We start from the raw sequence: 27,550 nt of genomic DNA, 5'->3' as shown, positions 1-27,550 counted from the left end.
ATGTGAAGCTACAGTACAGCACATTAAAAATATGTAATACATACGAATAAAAGTAAGTAATAAAAACCATTAAAAGTAATTCGGTCGTTCAGTAGTTCAGTCACTTTAAGGGCCCGATGTTGGTCATATTCTCAGTCGAGTGACGGCAGTATTTCTCATCTCAAATGTTCTTTTCTTGTTTGTTTGTTTGTTTGTTTCCGTCTGCAGAACCTGTGTGAACGGTGCTGCCGTCTCCAGTCCAGTGCAGCTTCACCACGGCGACCGCATCCTGTGGGGAAACAACCACTTCTTCAGGTCGGTCACTTTGAAAAAAGTATTTTTGTAATAGAAAAAAATATCTCGACCGCTGATCACAAACTCTTCATTGTGCCTCTTCCTTTTTTTTATTCTCTCTCTGCTACATCACACTTCTTCCTCTTTTTTTCCGTCACTCGCCGTCTCGCATCACATCCGCCCCGCCGCGCCCGCTCGCGCACGACGCTCAGGATCACCCTGCCGAAGCACATGGTCCACGAGGAGGGCGGCGCCGCGGCGATGAAGACGTGCCTGAGCTCCGACCGGCTGGAGGCCGACTTCGACGCGGCCAGCGACGCGTCGAGCGACCTGAGTTTCGGCTACGAGTTCGCTCAGGCAGAAGTCATGATGAAGGGCATGGGCAACAACGGTGAGTCCCACTTTCCACACCGAACACGGCGACGGGGCGTCGGCACCGCCGTGTCACGACAAGAGAAGATGTGCAGACATTTTATATTCAGGGTTCGTACGGTCATGGAATTTTAAAATGGTCATTTCCAGGCCTGGAAAAGTCATGGAAAAAACTTAAATCATCAAAGTTTTGGAAAAGTCATGGAAATTTGTTATAATCACGTGTTCATTTACGCCGAGTTTGAAATAATTAATATGTTTTTTAAAGAAAGATGCTCAAAATATAAGCCGGCGTACGCAATCAATACACAAAATGTTCAACATTTGTCATGTTTTACTGAGATTTCAGTTTGGTCATGGACATCTGGTTTAAAGTCCTGGAAATCCATCGGTCAACATGTGTAAGAACCCTGTATATTACTTCTGGACTTCTAGTTTGAATGTATTTTGTATCTTCAACTCCTCTTAAACTCAAGACTGCCAGATGTGAATGTTGACAGTGTTCACTCTGACCTCCTCACCCGTCTGCGTCTCCATCTGTGCGGCTTGTCATTTCCACGTCTCGCCTAAAGAGAACTAATGTCAACCGAGACCAGAACTGACAGTTAGTTCCCTCCCGTGGATCCAAAGCACATTTGTTCCTGAAGATGTAAATCATTAGGTCACAGAAACTAGTCAACAGCTATGACTCAGCGAGGCGCTATTTAATATTTTAACAATGGAGCTCACAGGCGCAGAGGAAGAACATGCATTAGGCTCTTGAAACACACAGCAATACAATTGTGAACAGGCGTAACCGGGTAGTTTATTTCTACAGCTCCAAATATTTAGACCAATGTGTGTCCACGCCGTTCACTTTACCCTTTCATCCTTATTTTCCACAATGTTCGAGGTAAATATTTTTTTTTTTTTTGGATCCGAGCGCAAATCCTGTGAAGCAGTTTGTTGACGGTATTTAGATTTTTAAGACGGATTGTTCTGATGGATGGTAATTTAGTTCTGATAAGAAAGAACGGTGTATTCTAAAAGTCTCCACCCTCTCTCTTCCTCTTTGGCTCTTCATGCTCCGGCTCCTCCTCCTCCACTTCCTCCTCAGACCCGTTGCAGTCGGTGTTGCAGACCCTGGAGAGGCAGCACGAGGAGGAGAAGCGCTGCGCCCTGGAGCGCCAGAGGCACATGTACGAACAGGAGCTGCAGCAGCTCCGCCGGAGGCTCACCCCAGAGAAACCCTCCCGCCTCCTGGAGCCGGTGGCGGCCGGTGCGGCGGCGGCGCCCAGCTCCCAAAAGCGAGTGCGGCGCTGGAGCGAGGAGAGGTGAGCTAAAGATGGAGGATGCGAGACTCTTACTGACCCCTGTTGGCAGCCAGGTCTTGGAAGGGAGGAAGAAAGAGATGCTCCAGTAACACTTCAGCTCTATGTGTGTGTGTGTGTGTGGTTCAGAGAGGCGATGATGACTCGCAGCCTGCGGCGCCTGAGGGAGCAGATCGTTCGGGCCAACCTGCTGGCACAGGAGGCCGGCTTCATCGCCGAGGAGCTGAGCAAGAGGACGGAGTACCTGGTCACCCTGCAGATACCGGCCGCCAACCTGGACGCCAACAGGAAGGTGTGTGTGTGTGTGTGTGTGTTGATTTCACACCAGCATTCTGAGGACGTCTCTGTTCTATCCGGGCCATGCCGAGGTCCACCTAAACCAAAGCCCTTATCAGTGTGTAAATAACATGCCCGTTCTTTTTCGTGGAAAGTCCAGACACATTTTGATACACACGGTTAAAATTTCGCACCTTGCCTTGTGATTGGTTGTTTTTTCCCATGGGGGAAGGACATGTGTGTGTGTGTGTGTGTGTGTGTGTCAGAGAGACAAAGTACACAACACAAACACTCCACCACAGGGACGAGATGTCAAAGCACCGAAACACTTTCTGTGGTTGACTTGCTGTTCAGCTCAGGAGCAACTTCAATAATGTCGTATGGATTTTCCCGAGTGTGTGACGCTGTGTGTGTGAAGGCCGAGCAGTGGAGCGTGAAGCGCTCCGAGCGGCCGGAGGACGAGAGAGGCCCGTTTAAAAATATGCCGAGTTGGCTGTTAACAGTGGAGCAATCGGTGGAGAGACGAAGCAAATTCAATCCAAAGATATATTACTCATAAGGAAGAAGAAAAGTCAAAGTATACTAGGTCGGGAAAAGTAAGAAATGCCAAGTCAAAAGAAGTTGTTGTATAGTGTGTTTATAAAATGTTAAAAAGTCCTCGTATACAGGCAGTAAACAAGCAACAAGTATTTAACCTTTTAAGCACCAAGCTTTTTTTAGGCCTCTGCTCTGAAAATGGCACACCCAAACTAAAAAGGCTGTACTTTAATCATTTTTACATTTTAAATTTGTTTTTCTTTTGTTCAGATGAGTACATATCAGTCTATATTTTACTGGATAAGAGTAAATGAAGATGGCACACAGAAGAACTAGAACGGGCACTCGGTAGAGCGCATACCTTCGCATATTACAAGATTGGGCATTGAATTATGAACATTTTGGCATTAATTCCATGCCAATTGGATACACATTTACCGTGCTATGGTAAAAAGAAGATTTTGACCTTTTCATGACCTTGACCTTTGACCCAATTGATCCCAAAATCTAATCAAATGGTCCACGGATAATAACCAATCATCCCACCAAATTTCATGCGATTCGGTTTAATACTTTTTGAGTTATGCGAGTAACACGCATACAAATAAATAAATAAATACACGTAAACATAAAAACACGTAAACATAACCTTCCGCATTTTCAATGCGACGGTAAATTTAACAATTTCAGGTCCGAATTGAAAAAAAAAGCACTTCCAGGATGATTATATGTTTGGAATGAGGCAGTTTAAAGTTTTAAAACTATAAGAAATCATATTAAAATATGTTAACATTCTCTCTGCAAAGTTTGACTTTCAAAAAGTGAAACAAAGTTAGAGGTGTTAGTCCAGAGAATTTAGGCGAAGTCTCCAAAATGGACATTTTGGCACATTTTGGATTTGAGTTTCCTCAAGTAACAAACCATATATTTAACTTCTATGTTACTCATGGTGTTCAAAATAACCAAATACAGCATTTTTCAACTTTTGAAGAAAATAAATAAATAAAGAGAATAATGTTATGCTAGTTGTGGTTTTTTGTGTTCTAAGCAGTCAATAGTGGACGGATGAAATGAATAAAACAAAATACTGGAACTTCTCTGTCCTGGTGGTGAAGAACATATTTGTTGTACGAGCTTTCCGTCTGGAGGTCGTGTTATGCCCAGGTCGTGAGAAGAGGAGGCAAATCTAAAATATGTGCATCACGTTCGTGTGATTTGAGTTTTGACTCCAACAAAGAGCACGAATTGCTGCAATTAGGCACTAATTCTTATTTTTTAAGTCCCAGAACTGCCTCCTCACACTAACGATCCCTTTTGTTGTTGCCCCCTCTTCCTCCTCTCCATAGCGCGATGTGGTGTTGAGTGAGCCGGCCATCCAGCTGCGCCGTAAAAGTAAAGGGAAGCAGATCTGGGCTCTGGAAAAGATGGAGAACCGACTGGTGGACATGAGGGAGCTCTACCAGGAGTGGAAGGACTTTGACGAAGACAACCCTGTGAGTGAGAGAGATTATAATGAGGGGTTTTATTCAGCTTTCAATGTGTCGACATGTCACTTTACATCTGTCGGAATTAGCCGGCTTGCTTTTCGCGTATGCCATTTTGCATCCCCGATTGGACAGAAGGGACACGGGATGAGAAAAGGGAACAAAGAATATGGAGATAAAACATTCGTACGCATGCGTTCCAGTTAGAGAGAAGTCATTTTGCGATGTTGGACCTTTAGATGTCGTTGTGACGTGTTCGTGCCCACCCCCGTTCTTCCTCTTCCTCTTCCTCAGGTGATGCGATCCTATTTCAAACGCGCCGACCCGTTCTTCGACGAGCAGGAGAACCACAGTCTGATCGGGGTGGCCAACGTGTTCCTGGCGTGCCTCTTCCACGACGTCAAGCTGCAGTACGCCGTGCCCATCATCAACCAGAAGGGCGAGGTAGGCCCCCCCGCCGGACCACACAAACACACACACACACACACATCGATTTAGATGACTTGATATGACCCGTGTGTGTTTTCAGTTCCTGAATGTTTATCGTCACATTTTGTCTCGGTACCATTTCGTGCCATTTTGGTTTTAAAAAACAACAACAACAAAGATGGCGGCAGCCCAAAATGCCAAACTCGAGGCTTCAAAGCCGTCGGCCTCAAACCCAGGCGACGCCGCTCGAGTCTCCAGGAAGTGCGGCGGGCTCTGAAGCAGAGTCTTGACGTCGTGGCCAAAAGACGGAATTAGAATTACGTCACGGGATCCTAAAATGTTTCTAAAGAGACGCGCCAACGTGCCGCTGTGCGTGTCGCCAGGTGGCAGGGCGGCTCCACGTGGAGGTGTGGCGGGGGACGGAGGGCTCCGAGGACCAGCAGCGTCCAGGACCGGCCGACGCAGACGGAGACCAGCAGGAGCGCCGACTGCACTGCGTGGTGAGCAGCGTTACAAAGGCCGAGACTTCAGTTCAGGATGAGAGCCCCAAGACATTGTCTTCGTTGCCCGTGTTGCCTGTGTTGCCTTTGTTGTCTTCGTTGCCTGTGTTGCCCATGTTGCCTTCGTTGCCCGTGTTGCCTGTGTTGCCTTCGTTGCCTGTGTTGTCTTCGTTGCCTGTGTTGCCCGTGTTGCCTTCGTTGCCCGTGTTGCCTTCGTTGCCTGTGTTGTCTTCGTTGCCTGTGTTGCCTTCGTTGCCTGTGTTGTCTTCGTTGCCTGTGTTGCCCGTGTTGCCTTCGTTGCCTGTGTTGTCTTCGTTGCCTGTGTTGTCTTCGGTGCCTGTGTTGTCTTCATTGCCCGTGTTGTCTTCGTTGCCTGTGTTGTCTTCGTTGCCTGTGTTGTCTTCGTTGCCCGTGTTGTCTTCGTTGCCTGTGTTGTCTTCGTTGCCCGTGTTGTCTTCGTTGCCTGTGTTGTCTTTGTTGCCTGTGTTGTCTTCGTTGCCCGTGTTGTTTTCGTTGCCCGTGTTGTCTTCGTTGCCTGTGTTGCCTTCGTTGCCTGTGTTGTCTTCGTTGCCTGTGTTGTCTTCGTTGCCTGTGTTGCCTTCGTTGCCTGTGTTGTCTTCGTTGCCTGTGTTGTCTTCGTTGCCCGTGTTGTCTTCGTTGCCTGTGTTGTCTTCGTTGCCCGTGTTGCCTTCGTTGCCTGTGTTGCCTGTGTTGTCTTCGTTGCCTTCGTTGCCTGTGTTGTCTTTGTTGCCTGTGTTGTCTTCGTTGCCCGTGTTGTTTTGCCGTGTTGTCTTCGTTGCCTGTGTTGCCCGTGTTGCCTTCGTTGCCTGTGTTGCCTTCGTTGCCTGTGTTGTCTTCGTTGCCTGTGTTGTCTTCGTTGCCTGTGTTGTCTTCGTTGCCCGTGTTGCCTTCGTTGCCTGTGTTGTCTTTGTTGCCTGTGTTGTCTTCGTTGCCCGTGTTGTTTTCGTTGCCCGTGTTGTCTTCGTTGCCTGTGTTGCCCGTGTTGCCTTCGTTGCCTGTGTTGCCTTCGTTACCTTTGTTGTCTTCGTTGTCTTCGTTGCCTGTGTTGTCTTCGTTGCCCGTGTTGTCTTCGTTGCCTGTGTTGCCTTCGTTACCTGTGTTGCCTTTGTTGCCTCCGTTGCCTGTGTTGTCTTCGTTGCCTGTGTTGTCTTCGTTGCCTGTGTTGCCTTCGTTGCCTTTGTTGTCTTCGTTGCCTGTGTTGCCTGTGTTGCCTGTGTTGCCTTCGTTACCTGTGTTGCCTTTGTTGCCTCCGTTGCCTGTGTTGCCTGTGGGGGAGACGGCTCCAGATAAATAATGGATCACATTGCTGTGTCTTCCTCTCTGTGGAATGAAATGTAAAAACTCAGGAGCTCTTTCTGCACATTCTTACGTTTTGGCCTCAGGCTTCAGTTCTGACTCCAGGAGGAGAAACACACGAGATCTCACAGGCGCTTCTGGAGCGACCTCGTTCAGCACTCACACCACACAAAACGCTCCGATTATGGTTTTTTCTGAAGGACCATGAGATCCAATAAAACAGAAACTGGAGAAAATCCTCATGTTTGGTCTCCCCCCCCCCCCCGCCCCCCCAGGTAAAAATCCTCCACGCCAACGGGCTGCCTCGCCACCTGTCCAACTTCGTCTTCTGCCAGTACCACTTCTGGGGGGAGGAGGAGTCCGTCTTCATCGCCCCAGAGATGCAGCCGGCCAGCTCGTCCTCCTCCTCCAGAGACCCTCAGTGCACCGTGGTCTTCGACAGCGCCAAGGTGACACACACACACACACACACACATAACATCCCACATACGCCACCATTTGAGAGTGAAACAATACTAATGGACTCACCAGCACCGCGAGGAACCAACCACACACAAAAAAAGGGTTTTCAGCATTTAAGAAGATGTCGATCCGAATAAACAAAGAGCGTGATACAACTTCTTCAGGAGCTGTCTGTGCCCGTGTCGGAGGACTTCATGGAATATTTGGCAGAGGGGGCGGTGGCCATCGAAGTGTACGGCCACAAGCTGGCCAACCATCGCAGGAACCTGGCGCTGTGGGACCTGGGCGTGATCCAGGCCAAGACCCGAACCCTCAGAGAAAGGTGAGGCGGCGCCACTCCGCCTTAAAAGAGACATTTTTTATGAAGTGAGACATTCCGGTTAGTTGTAGTTATATTTGTTATATTCACGTGTAAACACCGAGATTTCACAAAATGCTCGGTCATGGAATTTTGGTTTAAAGTCCTGGAAACCCGCGGGGCGACACGTGTGTGAACCCTGGATGCCGTAACGCTCTGGCGATGGAGCGATCCCGTGACGTGGGGGCGTGCTGTGCGCTCTGCAGGTGGAGCGAGGTGACCCGCCACCTGGAGCTGTGGGTGCAGCTGATGGAGCTGAACGAGGCCGGAGAGTTCACGGCCGTTGAGGTTCTTCCCGCCAAAGACGTTTGCACGGGAGGAGTCTTCCAGCTCCGACAGGTCACTGGGCCTTTAGTGTTTGTGGTTTCTACGTTTGTGCACGGACACTGGTTGATGTTTATTTTCTAATGTCACGCCGGAGTTCTCCATCGCCACTTCCTGTTTGCCCGTCCAGCCGCTATTAACCGCCGAGCCGACTGTTCTGCCCCTCCAGGGTCAGTCCCGTCGGGTCCAGGTGGAGGTCCGCTCGGTACCAGACTCCGGCACCATGCCCCTCATCGCCGCCTCCATCCTCTCCGTGTCCATCGGGGACGTCAAGGTCCGGCAGGTTTCCAAAAGAAGCGGATCCCATTGGGTGAGAGCGGGAAATCTCGGAAATATGTGACCTAAAGATTTATTTTGGGAGAGGGGGAATCAAATGACCTAAATCTTTTGTTTTGTTTACGCTTAATTTGTTTGAGGAAATCTAAATTCATCATTCTCACACAGACACCCTATATCTGACTTACATAGCATCTTTTTTTCTTCCTTTTTTTCTCTCAATTCAAATGTCAGGCTGGCGATGAAGACATGGACAGCTACCAAGTAGGTGGATCGATTGCACAGAGCGAGATGGCGGCGATGGGTCGATCCAAATAGTCTGTCCAACTGACTGTGCGTCTGTCCATCCGTGCAGGAGGTCGAACTGGAGAGGATGAGGGAACACTGGCTGCTCACGCTCACCCAGAGGCAGGAGTATCTGGACCAGCATCTGCAGAAGATAGTTTGCAAACCAGGTACAGCGGTGGAACTCAACGCAACCCCAAGAATTGAGACGGTCCTTTTTTCACAAGTGTTTGTTGTTGTAATACTCATTTCGGCCACAAGAGGCGCACCACCACTTCTAAACGGGACTGTTTACTTGCAGGTGAGTTTTCATTTCTCCGTGCACTCGACTAAACACAACGTGCACACATGTTGTGTGTCGGCAAGTCATGTGACATCACGTGTCTTTGTTTTGGCTGGAAGAGAAAACAAGAAATGAGTTTTACAACAACAAACATTTGATCCCAACCCCAAAAAACATTTAATGGGCCAAAACGTCTTCATAGTTGGATTCGTCCTGTTCGCCTAAAATCATAAACACTGAGGATAAATCCATTGGATCAGCAGAATGTTTGTAATTTTTTTGGGGCTTATGCAAGACTCGGGTGCATTTGTGTATGTTTTTTGGACTTTGTGTGTGTGTGTGTGTGTGTGTGTGTAGATAAGTCCGAGGACGATGTAGAGCGGGAGTCCCAGCTGCTGGAGTGTCGCCTCACGCTAACCGAAGAACGCAACGCTGTCCTGGTGCCGTCGGCGGGCAGCGGGATCCCCGGAGCGCCGGTGGAGAGGTGTGTGTGTGTGAGTGTGTGTGTGTGTGTGTGTGTGTGTGTTTTGAAGGGAAACATTAACATTGCTTTTTTAAATTTTATTTCCAATGTTTGCTTTAAGGACACAGGGCGATGTTCACCCATTGGAACAACCTTCTATCGATCTACAGAGAACTGAAGTGAATTACTTGTATAAGATATATATTTGTGGATTAAAGTGGCAAAAAAGTTTAAAAAGTAGTTAATATTTGCTCCTCGGCCAGCTATAACATTATCATGCGATCGCAATATAAAATACTGTAACTCCTACCGTGCATAATCACACTTTTACTTTGGATACTCGCGTATATTTTGCTGATATTATTTATTTACTCTTACTTCAGAAAAATGTTAAGGAGAGCACGCAAACATTATATATATATATATATCCATTTATATATATATATATATATATATAAATATGCACATTTATTTATATATATATATATGCACATTTATTTATATCCATTTATATATAAAAATAAATATATGTATTTATATATATATATATTTATATATAAATAAATACATATACATAAATATATATATGTATTTATTTATATATTTATGTTTTTTATTTATATATATTTATATATTTTTATATATTATGTTTGCTTGCTCTCCTTAACATTTTTCCGAAGTAAGAGTAAATAAATAATAACAGCAAAATATACGCGAGTGTCCAAAGTAAAGGTTTTATAACGGGCTGGACGTGGCAGCTTTGTGAAGGTGGAATCTGTCTGTGCTCTACGCGACGCGAGTTATTAAAACTGGAGACGAGTCCCGGGGTGTTCATCTTTATGCTGACTGTGCTGTTTCTCCACAGGGTTCCGGTCCCTGGGATGGAAACGCACATTCCGGTCCTGTTCCTGGACCTCAGCGGTACGCCGCTCCTCGCCGCTCCTCTTCAATAACTGAACGATTCCCCTCCTGCGTGTGTCCGTCCGTCTCACTCCTCGCTCTCGTTTCCCCTCCAGCTGATGATTTCCAGTCCAGCCTGTCGGCGCCGTTGGCCGGCGGGCTGGACGCGCTGCTCGGCGGGGAGGAAGACGAGGACGACTTCTTTGACCTTCATCTCGTGAAACACTACGATCCAGAGGTAATACGAGAACCAACATGTCCATAACTTCATCCGGGCAGCACTTAAATAAAGAAGGTTACAAAGTGGTTCGCAAAAAATATATATATAAAAGGAAAAAAGCTGTACAAAATGTAGTTATAATGATAAATGACTGAAATAAAAGTGCCCAGAAAGACGAGAGGACGACGACTTCTTTGACCTTCATATTGTGAAACGGTAGAATCCAGAGGTAATGTGATAATAAGATAAATAACTTCATTTCTATTGCACTTATCTAAACAAGATTTCAAAGTTTAACACAAAGAAAAGAAGCCGTGAGTCCCAGATGGCGGCCGTCCTTCATGCCGCTCGCGTGCCGTGCTCCCCCAGGTGAAGGCGGAGGCCTCCTGGGACTCCACGGTCCACGAGTGCCCCCATCTGAGCCGCGTGTCGTCGGCCGACCAGCGGGTCTACCTGACGGTCAGCGCCGTGGTCCAGCTGAGCCACCCGGCCCACATGCAGCTGGTGCTCCGGAAACGCGTCTGCGTCAACGTCACCGGGAGACAGGTGGGTGGCTCCGGAACATCTCGTGTCCTGTCAGTGTTCAAATTGAGAGAAAGCTCCGTTTGTGTTTGCGCGTCAGGGTTTCGCTCAGAGCCTCCTGAAGAGGATGTCTCAGCGCAGCACCATCCCCGGCTGCGGAGTCACCTTCGAGATCGTTTCTAACATCCCGGGGGTAAGTACCGCACCGCAAAGGTTTTTGTGAACCTGGTTTTTACCAACTTTATTCATCAGTGACCAGGATCTCTTCTAGAAATTGACCTCAGACCACCACTAGCCGGCATTGTTGAATACTTAATGCAGCTTGGTTGCATTATGCGGTCTTTGCTTTCTAATGACAGGGTTCGTACGGTCATGGGAAACCTGGAAAAGTCATGGCATTTTTTTAATGGTTATTTACAGGCCTGGAAATGTCCTTAAACATTTTTACATAGACATTTGTTATATTCACATGTTCATTTGCGCCAAGTTTAAAATTAATTTATATGTTTTTTTAAAGGAAAGATACTCAAAATATATATATATACATACATTTATATATGTTCTTTATTTCTGTAAGTAGAATTAAAAAAAACAAAAACATATTTCGATTCATCACAAATCATCAACTGAAATTGATTCAGTTTTTTTATTTTTCTTATTATTTTTTATTATTTTACAAAAGAAGAAAACTCTAAAATTCTATCTCATAAAATTTTAATATTTCCTCAGAAAAAAAAAAAAAAGATTTATAACAAAAAGAGTGTTTGTCAAGGCTCAGGAAACCCTGCAAGTGTTTCGAGTTAATTAGACAATTCAAGTGATTTGTTTTAATACCCTACTAGTCTTCTTTTTTTATTCTAATATTATATATTTAGAATAGGATTTTGTTTTTTCTGTAAACCATAATCAATAATAAATCAGAATAAAAGGTTTGCATATTTCAGTTTGATTGATAATGATCCAGAATGTATGACATTTTTTTTTTAAATTGCATTACAGAAAATAAAGAACTTCATCACAATATTCTAATTTTCTGAGACAGTCCTGTATGTATATATATTATTTATATATGTATATATATTATGTATATATATTATTTATATACATATACACTTCCATTCAAAAGTTTGGGATCACCCAGACAATTTCGTGTTTTCCATGAAAACTCACACTTTTATTTATCAAATGAGTTGCAAAATGTATAGAAAATATAGTCAAGACATTGACAAGGTTAGAAATAATGATGTTTATTTGAAGTATTAATTTTGTTCTTCAAACTTTGCTTTCGTCAAAGAATGCTCCTTTTGCAGCAATTACAGCATTGCAGACCTTTGTCATTCTAGCTGTTAATTTGTTGAGGTAATCTGTTGAAATGTCACCCCACGCTTCCTGAAGCACCTCCACAAGTTGGATTGGCTTGATGGGCACTTCTTGCGGACCATACGGTCAAGCTGCTCCCACAACAGCTCAATGGGGTTGATATCTGGTGACTGTGCTGGCCACTCCATTACAGACAGCAGACCAGCTGCCTGCTTCTTCCCTCAATAGTTCTTGCACAATGTGGAGGTGTGCTTTGGGTCATTGTCCTGTTGGAGGAGGAAATTGGCTCCAATCAAGCGCTGCCCACAGGGTATGGCATGGCGTTGCAAAATGGAGTGATAGCCTTCCTTATTTAAAATCCCTTTTACCTGGTACAAATCTCCCACTTTACCAGCACCAAAGCAGCCCCAGACCATCACATGACCTCCACCATGCTTGACAGATGGTGTCAGGCACTCTTCCAGCATCTTTTCACCTGTTCTGCATCTCACAAATGTTCTTCTGTGTGATCCAAACACCTCAAACTTGGATTCATCTGTCCATAACACCTTTTCCAATCTTCCTCTGTCCAATGCCTGTGTTCTTTTGCCCATACCAATCTTTTCTTTTATTGGCCAGTCTCAGATATGGCTTTTCTTTGCCACTCTGCCTAGAAGGCCAGCATCCCGGAGTCGCCTCTTCACTGTCGACGTTGACACTGGCGTTTTGGGTACCATTTAAAGAAGCTGCCAGTTGAGGACCTGTGAGGCGCCTATTTCTCAAACTAGAGACTCTAATGTACTTGTCTTCTTGCTGAGTTGTGCACCGGGCCTCCCACTTCTCTTTCTGCTCTGGTTAGAGCCCGTTTGTGCTGTTCTCTGAAGGAGTAGTACACACCGCTGTAGGAAATTTTCAGTTTCTTTGCAATTTCGCATGGAATAGCCTTCATTTCTAAGAACAAGAATAGACTGGCGAGTTTCACAGGAAACTTCTTTTTTTCTGGCGATTTTGAGAGTCTTATCGAACCCACAAATGTGATGCTCCAGATAATCAACTAGCTCAAAGGAAGGCCAGTTTTATAGCTTCTCTCATCAGCAAAACAGTTTTCAGCTGTGCTAACATAATTGCACAAGGGTTTTCAAGGGTTTTCTAATCAGACATTAGTCTTCTAAGGCGATTAGCAAACACAATGTACCATTAGAACACTGGAGTGATAGTTGATGGAAATGGGCCTCTATACACCTCTGGAGATATTTCATTAGAAACCAGACGTTTCCACCTAGAATAGTCATTTACCACATTAACAATGTATAGAGGGTATTTATGATTGATTTAATGTTATCTTCATTGAAAAAAACAGTGCTTTACTTTGAAAAATAAGGACATTTCTAAGTGATCCCAAACTTTTGAACGGTAGTGTATATTATGTGTATATATTAGGGCTGGGCACGTTAACGCGTTAATCTTGCGTTAACGCATCAATTAATTAACGCAGACAATTATTTTATCGTGCGTTAACGCAGGTTTTGTTATTTATTTTATTATTGTAAAAGTGTGTTGCTCACAGGCTTTTATTTTGTAAAAGTCTGCTACTGATTGCTGCGGAACCGGAAAAGAAAGTCATTCCCGGTTTAACAAACATGGAGAAGAGTACGGAGATTTTAAATGGCCATTTTCAATTTAAAGTTCTTAAAGACGGCGGAGTCGACAGAAACAAAGTCATATGTAACCACTGCCAAGATGAATTGTCTTATCACCGGAGTACTTCCAGTTTTAAATATCATTTAAATGCTAAACACATTGTTGATGCCAGCAAATCATACAACCAACCACACAGTGGAGCGAGGCTTCGGCAGACGACGTTGCAGGGAGGAGATCAACCAAGAGAAGCGAACCAATGCCACAGCGAAGTGGATCGCTACTGCAGGCCGGTTAGTTAGGGTGACCAGACGTCCTCTTTTCCCCGGACATGTCCTGCTTTTGAGACCTAAAAAATGCGTCCGGCAGGGATTCCAAAAACGTCCGGGATTTTGCTTCGTCGGATATTTGTGTTTCTCTGGGTTTTCATAAACTAGGATTTACCCCTTACAAGTTTTGGAAATGGTATCTCCCAGTATAGAGAACAGTCATTGGTCGACCGATCTCAGGGTTGCCAGATACATGATAATTATCCTCCAAATACAACAATTTTGAGCCTTTGGTACGATATTCACCATTTCCAATCTGGCAACACGGAGCACCTTGCCGCCTCCACTAGTTCATTGTTGTTTGTGCTATACACTACAACCAGCGCCGCCGCTCCCATAGCGCACTACGCGCTGTGCGTAGGACACCACGTCCTGAGGGGGCTCCACAAAATAGGCAACTAAAAAAATCCTCATAGTTATAATAATTATAATGCCGATATTATTTCAGTCTAGAAATATTAGGCACCTTTTAGGCATGTATATCACAAAACAGGCAGAACAAGAGAGATGTTTAATCTCAGCACCCCCCCCCCCCCCATTCACATGCACTGACTGATGAAAACAGAGGAGAGACATGATGCTGAAACGTGCGCGGGACACTTTACTGAAGTTGCACAGCAGTGGAATGTGTCAAATAAAGTCACCACACTGAGCCCAGATAGAGCACCAGAGATGATCGCTGCTGCGAGACGACTGCCTTGTGATCATGTCCCTGCTTCGCGCACAGTCTCCAGCGCTCTGTCACAGTGTCTCTGCATAACTGCGTTGGACAATGTCCTGACAGATTTTCTGGCACTTTAGTTCATATGGCAGTACATTTAAAATAAGTGTCAAGTTCTAGGAATTGACAAACTGCACTGAAAGTGTTTTCTGGTGTCTCACTCTAACAGGGACAACACATGTTATGGCACTTTCATTCATATGGCAGAACATTTAAAATAGAAGTGCGCTATACACTACTTTTGAATTAATTATTGGATTTTGCGTATACAAATGCGATTAATCGTGATTAATCAGGGAAATCATGCGATTAAAAATTGTAATCGTTTACCAGACCTAGTATATTTATATGTATATATATTATTTATATATATACATATATATATTGTTTATATATATAAATATATATTATATACTTATATATATATATATATTTGTATATATTTATATATATTTATATTTACAAATATATATATAATATACATATTTATTTATTTATTTATTTGCTCCCACAGGACATCCACGGCCCAGAGGACAGGGAGATGCTGGCCCGGCTGGCCGCCAGCACCGAGGACGACCAGTCGGCCGAAAGCGAGGCGGCCATCGAGAAATACCTGCGCAGCGTTCTGGCCGTGGAGAACATCCTCACGCTGGACCGACTCCGGCAGGTCAGGGAACGCAGCCCACCTGACCACGCTCTCGCTTCACAGTGCTCCTTTGGATGATATGCAGTACAGCATGTTCGTGTTCTCCAGCTGCTTATTACTGTTTGGGAAAATATCATCCAGAGCCGTTTACTTTCCGCCCTGCCAGAAACACGTTCATCTCATGGATCCACAAAATACAACAGGCTCCAAATAGAGGAGCTGTGATTGTGTTTCCAGAAATGACGCAATTAGAAATGCGCACAAAACACCTCGTGTGTGTGTGTGTGTGTGTGTGTGTGTGTGTGTAGGAGGTGGCTGTGAGGGAACAGCTGGGCGTCAGAGGCAAAGCGTCCAGGCGCTGCCTGAGCTCTCCAAACATCAACCGGGTAAGAGAGTCGAATCATTTCAGCTCCGTTGCGTTCAGGGTCTTTGTTTTGGTCGTGTTTCCCTGGTGTTAACCATCTCACTGCCCCCCCCCCCCCCCTGGTGTTAACCATCTCACTGCCCCCCCTCTAACCCCTAAACCAGCTGTCAGCCAGCAGTCTGGATCTCTCCTCCTCTTCTCACCGGCTCAATGACTTCAAGGTGAGACGTCACCCATCGTCTCGTCTCTCGTCTGTTTGTCACGTAAAAGTTCTGTTTATGTCGTCTTCTGCTTTTCACTCGCAAGACTGTCTCATATATATATATATGTATATATATTAGGGCTGTGAAACGATTACAATTTTTAATCGGGTTAATCACAGGTTTTTGTGGATTAATCATGATTAATCACATATTACCGATATTCTCGGTATATTTTGTGAGAACATAGAGATTTATGACAAAAGATGGATATATACATTTATACATTCTTCTATACAATGGTGCTGCAACTCAGCAGTTATTTAGCAGTTTTCTTCCATATGGAACATTAATACATCTTCATCCTAAACAGAATGTTTAACCCTCCTGTTACCTTTCGGGTCAATTTGACCCCATTCAATGTTTAATGTCGGTGTTCTTTGGGGTCAATTTGACCCCAGGCTGTTTTTCACTGTGTCAAACGTATAAGAAATAACAACTTTTTTATTTATTTAAAGGGCTATTTAGGTAGTCAACAAACAAACATAAAGTACCTCACACTTAAACTTGGGAAGCAATATTAATTCTAATAATTTTCTGGAGGTTTTAATTGCTGGGGTCAAATTGACCCAGAGGGTAAAATATGTTAGTAAATGTAAAGGTAACAGGAGGTTAAACAGAACATTTTCTCTTGTTTGTCAACCATTAACTCCACCATGATACAATCTAAAGGCCTCTAGTCTTCCTCTAGCAGCTGCTGAGGCAAACTGACTGTGTGGGTTTTCTTCATGAACTGGGCCGTGATGAAAGGGACGGCGGGACACCGCTGCAAAGCTGAAACCTCACCGGCCCGGACAGGTGGACAGATTGACAAGTGACTTTTTGCTCGGTCGATGCGCGTGCACGGAGCTCTGTGGCGCGAGACGGAGATCGATAAGTGTTAACGCACGAAGAGACAGAATGACATGCTGCTGTGAGATCGATCAACAGACGTTAGTTTAATAAAGAACAAAGGCGTGCTCTAGAGAACATGTCGGGCCAATCTCTTTAATGTCATGCGATCTACGACACTCGCCGCGATCGACTGGCAGTCGCGATCGACGTGTTGAGACCTGATCTACAGGAGTAAAGTCGTAACAAGGTTTCGGAGGTGAACCTGTGGAAGGATCATTACCGATGAACAGACCGTCTGCATGAGCGGACAGAGTTCAGATTGAAGTGGTGTATTGAGCTCATTTTGCAAGTGACTTTTTTCGTCGCGACCAACAACAGACGGATTGGAAGCTCATTCACGCATGCGTTAAATGCGTAAAAAAAACTAGTTAAACCTGTAATTGAATTAACTGAGTTAACGCGTTATTTTTCACAGCACTAATATATATATATATATATATGTATATATATATGTATACGTATATATATACATGTATATGTATGCATATATATATATATGTATAAATATGTAGATGTATATATATATATATATACTAGTGCTGTGAAAAATAACGCGTTAACTCAGTTAATTCAATTACAGGTTTAACTAGTTGGTTTTTAACGCATGCGCAGAATGAGCTTCCAATCGTCTGTTGTTGGTCGTCGACGAAAAAAGTCACTTGCAAAATGAGCTCCAATCACCACTTCAATCTGAACTCTGTCCGCTCATGCAGACGGTCTGTTCATCGGTAATGATCCGTCCGCAGGTTCACCTCCGGAAACCTTGTTACGACTACTACTTCCTGTAGATCAGGGTCTCAACACGTCGATCGCGACCTGCCAGTCGATCGCGCGTAGTGTCGGTAGATCGCATGACATTAAAAAGATTGGCCCGCCCTGACATGTTCTCTATAGCACGCCTTTGTTCTTTATTAAACCAAACGTCTGTTGTTGATCGATCTCCACAGCAGCATGTCATCTCTGTCTCTACGCTGCGTTAACACTTATCGATCTCCGCCTCGCCGCCACAGAGCTCCGTGCACGCGCATCGACCGAGCAAAAAAAGTCACTTGTCAATCTGTCCACCTTAGATTGTATCATGGTGGAGTTAATGGTTGACAAACAAGAGAAAATGCTCTGTTTAACCCTCCTGTTACCTTTACATTTACTAACATATTTTACCTCGGGTCAATTTGACCCCAGCAATTAAAACCTCCAGAAAATTATTAGAATTAATATTGCTTCCCAAGTTTAAGTGTGAAGTACTTTATGTTTGTTTGTTGACTGCCTAAATAGCCCTTTAAATAAATAAAAAAGTTGATATTTCTTATATGTTTGACACAGTGAAACAGCCTGGGATCAAATTGACCACAAAGAACAACGACATTAAACATTGAATGGGGTCAAATGGACCCGAAAGGTAACAGGAGGGTTAAACATTCTGTTTAGGATGAAGATGTATTAATGTTCCATATGGAAGAAAACTGCTAAATAACTGCTGAGTTGCAGCACCATTGTATAGAAGAATGTATAAATGTATATATCCGTCTTTTGTCATAAATCTCTATGTTCTCACAAAATATACCGAGAATATCGGTAATATGTGATTAATCATGATTAATCCACAAAAACCTGTGATTAATCCGATTAAAAATTGTAATCGTTTCACAGCCCTAATATATACATGTATATGTATGTATGGATATATATATATATGTATAAATATGTAGATGTATATATATATATATACATGTATACAGGACTGTCTCAGAAAATTAGAATATTGTGATGAAGTTCTTTATTTTCTGTAATGCAATTAAAAAAACAAAAATGTCATGCATTCTGGATTCATTACAAATCAACTGAAATATTGCAAGCCTTTTATTCTTTTAATATTGCTGATTATGGCTTACAGCTTAAGAAAACTCTAAAATCCTATCTCATAAAATTTTAAGATTTCCTCAGACCAAGTAAAAAAAAAGATTTATAACAGCTGAGTGTTTGTCAAGGCTCAGAAACCCTTGCAGGTGTTTCGAGTTTATTAGACAATTCAAGTGATTTGTTTAATACCCTACTAGTATACTTTTCATGATATTCTAATATTTAGAGATAGGATATTTGAGTTTTCTTAAGCTGTAAGCCATAATCAGCAATATTAAAAGAATAAAAGGCTTGCAATATTTCAGTTGATTTGTAATGAATCCAGAATGCATGACATTTTTGTTTTTTTAATTGCATTGCAGAAAATAAAGAACTTCATCACAATATTCTAATTTTCTGAGACAGTCCTGTATGTATGTATATATATGTAGATGTATATATACGTATATGTATATATATATATATATATACATGTATATGTATGTATATATATGTAGATGTATATATATACGTATATGTATAAATATGTAGATGTATATACGTATATATACATATATGTATAAATATGTAGATTTATATTTGTATGTATATATGTATGTATACATCAGTGGTCGCCAACCCGTCGATCGCGATCTCGGAGACGTTCCCTGTCGATCTCCAAAATAAAATGAAAATAAATTCAAAAACACATTGTTCCTTGTTTTAGAACATTTTCTGAAGTGTCTTCTGAAATGTTTTCTTTCTGACTGGAAGATTGACGTCAGAAAAGATCTCCGCCTGATTCATGAACGCCTGAAAACTTCACATATTACACAAGCTCAAAGTACACCGACATAAAACTAAGTCATCAATAAATATATGTTGAAATGCCTGTACCTTCGTGTACATGTTTACGTTACGGCATTAACAGGTTACGCCTGCGCGACAGCCGAGATTCTTGGCGACTTGCCAGGTCTTACCTCCGTGAGTTGGGCTTTTCTGCTGTTGTCCTTCAAAACAAAAGCTCAACATTGAGCTTTTTTCTTGTCATAGAGCAATCTGGTTTACTTGAAAGTGATTGCAATTGCATTTATACTATTATTTGAAAAGGGACAGATGCAGGAGTCACAAATGGTGATTCTCATATTTATTATTATGAAAATTCTTTAAATCTGAGGATGTCTGTAGAGCTGATGTGAACGTAATCACCAAAGATCTGAGTTCAGAACCAATCCCAGATGAGAAAACTTTCATGAATACCAATTTTGCCCCGAAAAACTCGTCAGTGAAGTTGAGAAAATCACCAAATCAAAGACCAGGAGCTGGATTAATGACAGACAGCTGACAGACGGCCTCAGACTGTCTGTCTGTGATTATGAACTAACTACAAGCTCACAGACAGAGTTCAGTCACTCCCATAACACTGACTGGAGTCACATGACTTGATGGCATTATGATGAGAGCTGAACTTACATGAGTTGCACTGACTGATCATGTTGTCAGTGTTGTGCTGTAATTGGATTGGATTCAATTTATTGTCATTGCTAGAGTCCAGGTACAGAAGCAACGAAATGTAAATAAATACAACATTTATATTGGTAGTTCATCCAGCTGCTCATTGCAAATGTGTTTTTTCTTGTTTATATTGTGTGCGGTTAACAAATATCTGACTTGTTATATTACACTTAAATTCTGTGTACCTGGTCTCATCAATTTGAACGCTGGACCAAAATGACAATTAGGCCAAATAAAAAGTCATGAGTCCAGTCTGGACCGTCGTTTTCTCTCAACGCCTCAATAGGTAGATCTTGTCGTCATGAAGGCGGAGGTCAGGGATCTTGGGCTCAAAAAGGTTGGTGACCACTGGTATACATCTATCGGTGTTGTCTCCGGTGCTTTCTGGTCGCCAATCGAGGCCGTTGAAGGTCAAAGGTCACAGACTACTTGGATGCGTGTCATCCCTCTTGTACGTTCAGGGCTGGGAGAGCCACCCGGACCTTTCATCTCGACGCACCCTGCCCAGCTCCTTCTGGCAGAACCTGAACCCGGTCCCAGAGACGGGTATGGCTAATAGAACCCCCCCCCCCACCCTGCTCTTCCTCTCCGTCTCCTCTTCTTCTCTTCCCCGCTCCGCTATCTCCGTCGGTGCATTCAGACTTCGCCGTGTCTCATCTCCCTCCAGTGAAGGCCGACCCCAAGCTGCTTCCCGGTGGGAGGCAAGACGGTCGGGAGCAGACGGCTCATCATCATCATCATCATCATCCTCCTCATCAGCAGGTACAGTCACACTCGGTTCGGCCCGTGCTGCGCACACACCGTCTTCTCGGGGATTTAGAGGCTCATCAATCTAAATATCCCCCCTACTCATCAGCAGCTGGTCCTATTTCTCCCTCGTTGCCGTGGAAACAGGGCTCACGTAGACGGAAACGCGAGCACTTCACAGATAACGTGTGCGAACGCCTCGGCGCCCGAGACGACGGGCCTTTCAGAAGTTTGCCCCCGGCGGAGGTGAAGAGCGTCACCGCGCCGACCTCACGCCGCGTTCCACGAACCTTTCCCGTCGGTTCCCGTCTCGCCGTCGTCACGGTGACGCCCGAGCTTCACCAGAACCCATTCGATTGGTCGACGTTAAAAACGCAACATAAGCGCCGTCAGGTGTAAACAGGCGATACACGTGAGAGATCACGACCAACCGCAGGAAGGAATACCACGCGGCGCTTTGGATCATTTCAAATGTTCCGGAAAACATCCAATTAGAGAAGTGCAGGCTCTGACACACACACACACATACACACACACACACACACACACATTCCTACTGGAACTAACGCCACACACGCCATAAGTGATTAATATTGATATACGAGATCCGAGCATGAAGCTGACCCCCCCCCCCCCCCTCGTTAGGAGCAGCCACTGCTCTCCAATTGAGATCCGGGTCGTCGCGGCGCGGCCGAGCGCCACGCCATCTGGCTCGGCTGATTGCCAATCAGGGAAGCCGCCTCGCGCCGCGGCGTCGGACAAGCCCCGCCGCCGCCGCATTGTTTTTCTTCGCGGCGCGCTAACGAGCTCCACCGCGCCTCCCCCGGATGTTTGTGAAGGTCAACGCAGAAACAAAAAGCCCCGACGCGTGACCCCGCCGGCAGGAAGTGGACCTGGCGGGCGGTCGTGTTCCTGAGCTCGCCGCCGAACGAGCGTCTTGATTTATTAAACTTCTGAAGCGTATCTCAAGATGTCAGACCCTCTTGAACAACTCCGAGAGAAGCTCATCACACATCGTGTCCAATCAGCCGGCGGCGACGGGCGTTCTGACGGCGGTTCTGCTCGCGGGCGTAATCATCATCACGATGCAATTACCCTGATTGTTTGTTCTCCGTCTTTGTGATTTGATGAATATTTTGTGTTTGCGCGTTCGGCGTCTCGCATCAACAATGAAATTTGTCTTCCCGAGTCGACACGGAGGTACTCTCTAGTTCTGCTGGTTCGGCATTCTGTGGGTCGGTCCAGGAGGACGTTCAGCCTCCAGGGCGGAGACATCTTTACCGGTTATGTTTTGGTCGCCGTGTATTTATTTATTTATTTGTATAACTCAAAAAGTATTAAACCGAATCGCATGAAATTTGGTGGGATGATTGGTTATTATCCGGGGACCATTTGCTTAGATTTTGGGATCGATCGGGTCAAAGGTCAAGGTCATGGAAAGGTCAACATCTTCTTTTTACCATAGCACGGTCAATTTGTATCCAATTGGCATGCAACTAATGCCAACATGTTCATAATTCAATGCCCAATCTTGTGACATGCGAAGGTATGCGCTCTACCGAGTGCCCGTTCTAGTTGTTTGTGTTTCTCGCTTCCTGTCGGCGGCCTCGTCCCTTCACACGCTTGGCGTCCAGTGAGCAGGTTCTGGACTCTCCGGGTGGAACCGGACCCGAATGATGCGGCCGCGCTCGACAAGCTCTCCCGACGTGTTTTATTTTGAAATGTCGTTGACGCGTTCCCTTCCCGCCGCAGAGTGTGCCTTGCATCGTCGTGCAGTCGGCCAGCGTCAAAGAGGGCCGGAGCAAACAGACGGTAAGTCCCCCGAAGCTCTTCATCGCGTTTTAGCGCAAACACTAGACACTCGTCTTCGCTTTTATTAGCACTGTTTTCTATTGTTTTCTATTTTTCTTCTTCTAAGTAGCTTTAGTGTGACTCCCTGTCGTCTTTACAGGAAGTAGAGATCTCTCAAGGTGCCGTAATCAATACGTTTAAATGAACAATGCATCAGGAGACTTAATGTGAAGGAACGGCGAAGTTATCGAAAAATGATAAACCCAGAAAAATATTTACTGCCTCTGGGCTCGGAATCCCACGTTTACAGCTTTTGGTTGACTCCTTCTATGGAGGACTTAAAATGACTTAAGTATAAATAAATAAATGCATAAATAAATATAGGAATAAATAAATGCTTAAATAAATGTGTAAATAAATAAATGCTTAAATAAATGTATAAATACAGGAATAAATAAATGCTTAAATAAATGTGTAAATAAATACAGGAATGAATGCTTAACTAAATGTAGAAATAAATAAATACAGGAATAAATAAATAAATGTATAAATACAGGAATGAATAAATATAAGTTATAAATCAACAGGACATCGTTAAATAAATCTATTTCTGTATTTAAGCATTTATTTATGTCTGTGTCCACACGTATTTCTTCATTTATTTATGTGTGACATTTAAAGAACAGATCAATGTGAGTGTATTCCCACCCTCGTCGCCGTGGTTTCCCCTTCCAGATTCCCATTGACGAAATCATTCCTCCCGATTTCCAAACCGAGCCCCTCCCACCGCCGATCGTCCCGGAGACGGAAGACTCCGCCCCCGGCCCGGCGAGCGGCTACGCGTCGACGGGCCTGTCGGCGGCGGCGCTGTCGGACATCTACACGCTGAGCTGGGACCTGCCCGCGTCGTCCGGCGGCAGAACCAACGGCTTTGAGGCGCTGCTGGACGAAGAGGAGGGAGAAGATGAAGACGTGACGCAATACGACTCCTACTCCGAGTTTCTTCGCGTGGACCAATCGGAGCCTCGGGAGTCACAGCCGGTCTTTGACGACGAGACGGCCAAAGAGAGGTCCGACTCGTCAGAAGCAGACGGTACGCCGTCGGATCCCGACCGGGGTCCAGATCCTGATCGGCCCGCGGCGGTCCAGTTGATGGAGCGAGCCGATCTGGACTCGGGATCAGATTTAATGTGCCAAACCAAACACAAGCAAGACTCCACCATCAGCCGGATGGTACCAGAACTATTAGACGACACAGAACCAGTTAAAGAGTCCGTGTTGGTACAAGAGAGAGAAACCGAGCAGCCGGAATGTTCACAAACGGATGCCCCAGAACCAGAACCCCCTCTGACGGAAGAACTCCAGCTAGCTGCCACGGACGAGCCACAAGTTGAACCGTCTGCGCGAGAAGTTCAAAGCGGGTCTGAACCAGTCAACCCACAGCAGCCCGAACGGGACCAAACGCCCTTCGACAGCGCTCCAGATGTGGTCCCGGTAGCGGCCCCGGTCCCATTAGCGGTCCCGGTAGCGGTCCCGGTAGTGGTAGCGGCCCTGGTAGCGGTAGCGGCCCCGGTCCCAGTAGTGGTAGCGGTCCCGGTAGCGGTCCCATTAGCGGTCCCGGTAGTGGTCCCGGTCCCAGTAGTGGTAGCGGTCCCGGTAGCGGTCCCGGTAGCGTCCGAAGTCTCGGTTCCAGCGCCAACCCCATCGGAAGAGCTGGTTCTTCCAGCTCCGCCTAAAGAGGAAGCCGCTCCCGAGGCCTCAAACCCGAGTGGCGTCTCCACGGCGACGTCATCCTCAACCACAGAAGTCCAACAGGAAACACCGACCAGCGCATCGAAGGAAGCTCCTCCTCTTCCTCCCAGTGTTCAGACCCTCAAACCGGACGCCTCCGTGGCAAACCCCTTCAAGATCCAGAAAGTGAAGTCTGCGGACCTCAAGTCCTTCCAGCGTATTGTGGGCCAGGAGGCGGAGCAGGAGGCGGAGCCGGAGCGGGCCAGCAGCCTCGGGTCCGACCTGAACCTCTCGGTGCCGCTGGAAACCCTGGAAATCATCTCCGACTCGGAGGAAGGAGACACGGTTCTCCCCGACTGGCTGAAAGAAGGAGAGTTTGTGACCGTGGGGAGCAACAAGAGCGGCACCGTCCGCTACGTCGGACCCGCGGATTTTGCCGACGGCGTCTGGGTCGGCGTGGAGCTGGAGGTGCCGGCAGGTGAGCAGAACCTCTCGGTGCGTTCTACTGGGCTCCACCGCCCCCTCCGACTCTCACACGTTTTTTCTCCTTCCGTCTTTTCCCCAGGAAAGAACGACGGCTCGGTGGCGGGCAAACACTACTTCCACTGTAACCCCGGTTACGGCGTGCTGGTGCGGCCGCACCGGGTCAGCCGGGCCGGCGGCAGCGGGGGCGCCAAGTGGCGGCGCCAGCAGCAGAAGCGGCGCACCGCCAACCTGTCGGGCTCCAGCCCCAACCTGGCGGCGCTCACCGCTCTGGCCAAAGGCGGCGAGGGGGGCGGGGCTTCGAGCGGCCGGCAGAAAGGAGAGGACCGCAAGTCGTGGAACAGTTGAGTCCGCTGCGGGACTCCCAGCATGCATCAGCTGGTCCACGTGGTTACAGGGTACGCTTTGAGATGGGGACGACGTGAGTTCTGTACGTCTGGGCGGTTGGGAGAAAACCTGTTTGCTTTTTTGGGGGTTTTATCGGAAAATGTTTTTTTATTTTTTTAATTGCCCGTCGATGCAGCGAACGCCGTTTTCTCAGTAATTAATTTCAAAAGCGCCGTCTCAAAAATCATCACGTTCTTTTAAATGTATTATTACACTGGCCAAGCAATAACTCATGACGTATCACACAGCTGCACGCGGGACGCTTCCGATTGACCTAACGGCGTTTATACCTCTCGTGCCTTGAAATATAACGACGCCTTCGTGCCTGCGGGTTAAACCCCGAGCTGCGTCTGACAGGCTGGAAACTGTTTTTAACTGGAGTTTCTTTTGGGCTCTTGAATGTGTCTACTGTTTTAGCAACCAAAAACAAACCTTGCACTCACTTTTCTGTCATTCTACTGAAATCTTTGCAGTATTTTTAATCAACTTGTGTCAAAATTGATTTTAATTTACTTTAAATGGAGAAAAAATGTCACAAGCGAGTTTTGAATTGTGCCGTGTGCGTGGGGGGCGAGTGATCATGTTGGAAAGAATTAGGATTCATTTGTGTAGTAAAGTAGATATTTTGTTACTATGCCTGAATGCTTATTTATTGAATGATGAAGACACGATATCAATGGTGAAAATCAAAAATCACCTTTTTATATGAAATAAATCTCATTCTGCTCCAATGTGTGATCTTTGTTGAAGATGCAGTAAACACAGGAAGTCTCATTGATATAGCTTTATTCTCTTGTACATTATATATATATATGATATATATATATCATAATAAAATGAACAAAAACTGTACAAAAAAAATGTATATATACTACATCTTAATTACAGAACAGTCTACTGTCCAAAAAAGGCACTAAATTCAGAAATGGGCAAAACAGTAAATGTTGAACTTAACGATCTTGAGATACAACAGAGTTCAGTCTTCTTCTTCAGAGCGATATTGGGATGAAGTGGGCGGAATTACAGGAGGAGCTGTCGGCATGGAGACCCCGACACGCGACCACCACGTCGTTTAGAACGACTGCTCCCTCTAAAAGTGTCTCTGGGGGAACAGGGTTCATCCACATGACCAATGAACAGGTTCATCCTCATGACCAATGAACAGGTTCATCCTCATGACCAATGAACAGGTTCATCCTCATGACCAATGAACAGGTTCATCCTCATGACCAATGAACAGGTTCATCCTCATGACCAATGAACAGGTTCATCTTCATGACCAATGAACAGGTTCATCCTCATGACCAATGAACAGGTTCATCCACATGACCAATGAACAGGTTCATCCACATGACCAATGAACAGGTTCATCCACATGACCAATGAACAGGTTCATCCTCATGACCAATGAACAGGTTCATCCTCATGACCAATGAACAGGTTCATCTTCATGACCAATGAACAGGTTCATCCACATGACCAATGAACAGGTTCATCCACATGACCAATGAACAGGGTTCATCCACATGACCAATGAACAGGTTCATCCTCCTGACCAATGAACAGGTTCATCCACATGACCAATGAACAGGTTCATCCACATGACCAATGAACAGGTTCATCCACATGACCAATGAACAGGTTCATCCACATGACCAATGAACAGGTTCATCCACATGACCAATGAACAGGTTCATCCACATGACCAATGAACAGGTTCATCCACATGACCAATGAACAGGTTCATCCACATGACCAATGAACAGGTTCATCCACATGACCAATGAACAGGGTTCATACACTTTTCCATGACGTACGAACCCAGATTAACCGTCACGCCGCCGCATGTTGGGTGCAGCCTCCGTCACTCAGGTACACGGACTCAGAATAGGAACGTGACACCTGGTCATCGCGTCACCACCCCCAATGAGACCCTCTGGCTCACATATGAGCTCGGGATGAGAACAGCATGACACGCGTGATCGGATGCAGTGGGACGCGTCACGTTGAGTGGCATACTGAATAAAATCGGCGGGTGTATTGCCGAGGAGCCGAGGAAGCCCGGCGCCGAGCGGGAAGCGGACCGGATCTCGAGCGGACGCGTCGCTGCAACACCGACGAGGACTTCAGGAATAAACGATCAAATAAATGGCCGTGGAGTCGGTCTCCTGTGATAAATAATGTAATTGTAGTGTTCATTCTAAATGTAACCGTTTCTCTGGGCCATGTTTAATCTGGATTAGGTGTGACATACTGGGGCTGATGGAGTACCTTGTTTTTTGTTTATTTTACATTAGCCCCATCACAGCACACTG

The 27,550-nt window shown here is 45.4% G+C and overlaps 1 protein-coding gene across 2 annotated transcripts in view; it reads left to right on the top strand.

The window, feature by feature from the left end:
- LOC130202612 (kinesin-like protein KIF13B) overlaps nt 1–25,966 on the top strand; it is a 52,235-nt gene extending 26,269 nt beyond the window's left edge. The window contains exons 17-42 of one of the 2 annotated variants that reach the window (XM_056428287.1): nt 208–294; nt 486–664; nt 1,742–1,958; nt 2,085–2,247; nt 4,115–4,261; nt 4,547–4,696; nt 5,065–5,181; nt 6,774–6,947; nt 7,125–7,282; nt 7,525–7,657; nt 7,812–7,952; nt 8,153–8,182; nt 8,274–8,373; nt 8,844–8,970; nt 9,815–9,870; nt 9,966–10,087; nt 10,439–10,615; nt 10,692–10,784; nt 15,093–15,245; nt 15,533–15,610; nt 15,753–15,809; nt 20,558–20,642; nt 20,764–20,858; nt 22,596–22,655; nt 23,370–24,843; nt 24,931–25,966. In XM_056428287.1, coding sequence (XP_056284262.1) covers nt 208–294; nt 486–664; nt 1,742–1,958; nt 2,085–2,247; nt 4,115–4,261; nt 4,547–4,696; nt 5,065–5,181; nt 6,774–6,947; nt 7,125–7,282; nt 7,525–7,657; nt 7,812–7,952; nt 8,153–8,182; nt 8,274–8,373; nt 8,844–8,970; nt 9,815–9,870; nt 9,966–10,087; nt 10,439–10,615; nt 10,692–10,784; nt 15,093–15,245; nt 15,533–15,610; nt 15,753–15,809; nt 20,558–20,642; nt 20,764–20,858; nt 22,596–22,655; nt 23,370–24,843; nt 24,931–25,196 — 4,639 coding nt within the window. In that variant the 3' untranslated portion in view covers nt 25,197–25,966. The remainder of the gene's footprint in view (nt 1–207; nt 295–485; nt 665–1,741; nt 1,959–2,084; nt 2,248–4,114; nt 4,262–4,546; nt 4,697–5,064; nt 5,182–6,773; nt 6,948–7,124; nt 7,283–7,524; nt 7,658–7,811; nt 7,953–8,152; nt 8,183–8,273; nt 8,374–8,843; nt 8,971–9,814; nt 9,871–9,965; nt 10,088–10,438; nt 10,616–10,691; nt 10,785–15,092; nt 15,246–15,532; nt 15,611–15,752; nt 15,810–20,557; nt 20,643–20,763; nt 20,859–22,595; nt 22,656–23,369; nt 24,844–24,930) is intronic. The other variant, XM_056428288.1, reaches the window with a different exon arrangement.
- The last annotated feature ends 1,584 nt before the right edge of the window (nt 25,967–27,550 follow it).

This window comes from Pseudoliparis swirei, chromosome 12, assembly GCF_029220125.1.
Source record: "Pseudoliparis swirei isolate HS2019 ecotype Mariana Trench chromosome 12, NWPU_hadal_v1, whole genome shotgun sequence".
In the NCBI taxonomy this organism is placed as follows: Eukaryota; Metazoa; Chordata; class Actinopteri; order Perciformes; family Liparidae; genus Pseudoliparis; species Pseudoliparis swirei.
Note: the sequence above shows the minus strand (reverse complement) of the source record. Positions and strands in the feature narration are given on the sequence as shown.